Source organism: Aptenodytes forsteri, unplaced genomic scaffold (assembly GCF_000699145.1).
Source record: "Aptenodytes forsteri isolate BGI_AS27 unplaced genomic scaffold, ASM69914v1 Scaffold276, whole genome shotgun sequence".
Lineage (NCBI taxonomy): Eukaryota > Metazoa > Chordata > Aves > Sphenisciformes > Spheniscidae > Aptenodytes > Aptenodytes forsteri.
Window position 1 is genome coordinate 779,568 of NW_008795479.1, and position 2,305 is coordinate 781,872.

Genomic DNA, 2,305 nt, shown 5'->3' on the forward strand with positions numbered 1-2,305 from the left:
CATGGTCCCGCAGGGACCCTGCAGGTCCCTGAGGAGGGGGGGACCGAGGCAGCCCGGGGGCGACAGGCCCAAAATTCAGTGGTTGCATCTTCAAATAGAAAAAATTACATCAGTGCCCAGGGCTGGGCAGGGCAGCGGTTGCGCAGAGGAAGGTACCGACCAAGGGGCTTCAGGTCGGGGCAGGGGGACGCTGAGGCATCCCTGAGGCCAGGGGACCTGGGGCGAGGACCACACCCCGCTCCTCGCCGGGTCCCGTGCCCCAGGGCGGCCGCTTCCCGGAGCCGGGGGGGGCCACGTCCTGGCCCTCTCCCTCCGCCGGCAGCCAGGCGTCAGGTCCCCGAGTTCGGCTTGATGATGTGCATCAGGGCGCTCTTGAGGCTGCCCTTGCTGGGGGAGCGGACGGCAGGCGGGGGGGGGGGGGGCCCTCAGCGGCCTCCCCCCGCAGCTCCATCTCGATGGTCATGATGACTTTGGGGGGCCGGGTGGCCCCGGCGCCCGCCCCCGCAGTACCTTCCCTGCCCGCTAACCGCTATTTCTTATCCTTGCGGGAGTCTCCCGGGGCTCCCTTGGCTTTCTTCTCGCTTGCTGCCTTGGTGCCACGGCTGTGGTCCAGCATGGCGTAGAGCACGGGCGCCTGCGGGGACGGGGCAGCATCAGCGCCACGGTACCCCCCTGCCCTGGAGGCTTCACCCCGCAGCCTCTCCTCCCACCCCAAAAGGTAGGAGAGGTGTTCGCCCCCCCCGGCTAGGCCATTTTGCCCCTTCCAACCCCTCAGCGCTCACCTGCCGGCTGCGCTTGGACGCGTCCTTGGCCGATCGCTGCAGCTTTCCCTTCTCCATGGCACTAAAATTGGGGTGGAAAGGCAAAAAGGCGTCTCAGAAAGGCCAAACACCCCCCCCGGTCCCACCCAGAAGCCCCGTTTCGGGGTGGTTTTGCCCCAATTGGGCAGTGGGGCTCACCTCAGCCGTCGCTGCAGGGCTGCCTGCCGCCGCAGCCAGCAGTAGCGGATGAGATAAACGAGGGCCACCACCACGGCCACCAGCAGCAGAGCCCCGCCAATGATGGAGCCCAGCACGACGCCGTAGCGGGTGGGCACTGTGGGGACACCGGCGTCCCGTCAGCCCCCCCTGGCTGGAGCAGGGAAACTGAGGCGGGGAGGGGTGTACGCCGGCGCCGTACCTTTCTCGAAGACGTAGAGCGTGACCTGGGAGGACTTGCCCACAATGTCAGGGGGGTTCTTGACGTCGCAGGTGAAGGTGCCATTGTCGGTGTAGTCCAGGTTGTGGATGACGATGGAGCCATCCTTGCGGCGAGGGTTGCCCACCCACTCCATCCGCTCCTTGAAGCTGCCCACGTCATCGATGTAGGGCTGGCCCTTGGCATAGTGGAATATCTAGCAACGGGGACAGACACACAGACATCGGGGTCACGGTGCCTCCAGGCACGGCAGGGCCACCCTGCACCCTGAAGCAGAGCAGGCGCTTACGGAGGTGCTGTCGCGGGATCCCTCAGCTTGGAAGTGCCACGTGATGGAGATGTCCTCGGAGATCCACTCGCTGGACCAGAAGCTGCAGGAGAGGGTGACGTGGGAGCCGACGGTACCGTACACCTCCCGCTGCGTGTACACGTGGATGGAGGATGTCGGGGACGGCCCTGCCAGGGGGCACAAACCCGTCAGCCCCGTGGGGGACCCCGGCACAGGGATGGTGCCCATCACCAGGGCCGCCGGCTGGTCTGTCCCCCCACGCTGGCCCCGTGCTCAGCCCCGTGCTGCCACCAAAGGACTTTTGTTGGCCCTGGAGAAAGCACAAGGACTGGCGGGGGACAGCGGCTCTTTGTGCCACCGCGAGTGCCTTTGCAGGGAGCCTCCGCCCTGGCATCCCCACTGCCAGCTCAAAGGGGACCATATCCCGGCGCCGGCTGACACCTGGGGATGCTGGCAGGGCTGGGTCTGGCTCCCAGCACCCCTCTCCCATCCCCAGGGAGGTGGCTGGTGCCGGGATTCTCCTTGCAGCCCAGTGATGGGGACCGGGGCACGGCCACAGATACGGCCCTGGAGCATTGCCACCACCAGTGACAGTCCCAAAAGCAGATGTGTGGGTGGCCGCCAGCCCCACAACCACCTCCCGGGGGTCTGGAGTCCCCTGGTACCTCCCAGCATCCAGGATCAGGATTTCAGGACCAGCAGCCCTGGTCCCCCATCCCTGTCCCCAGCTTACCCAGCACCAAGAGGAGCCCGGCGAGGAGGAGGAGGCTGCTGCTGCCCCTGGCACCCTGCGACATGGTGGCTGCCTGTCACCGGCCG

The 2,305-nt window shown here is 66.9% G+C and overlaps 1 protein-coding gene across 1 annotated transcript; it reads right to left on the reverse strand.

The window, feature by feature from the left end:
- Nucleotides 1-140: 140 nt before the first annotated feature.
- On the reverse strand, nucleotides 141-2,290 carry MPZ (myelin protein zero). Its single transcript, XM_009281225.2, is given in 7 exon segments — nucleotides 141-419; nucleotides 422-634; nucleotides 783-843; nucleotides 960-1,095; nucleotides 1,180-1,393; nucleotides 1,487-1,653; nucleotides 2,220-2,290. Coding segments are annotated over 7 exon segments (945 nt in total). The 5' UTR covers nucleotides 2,284-2,290; the 3' UTR covers nucleotides 141-329.
- Between the last annotated feature and the right edge of the window lie 15 nt (nucleotides 2,291-2,305).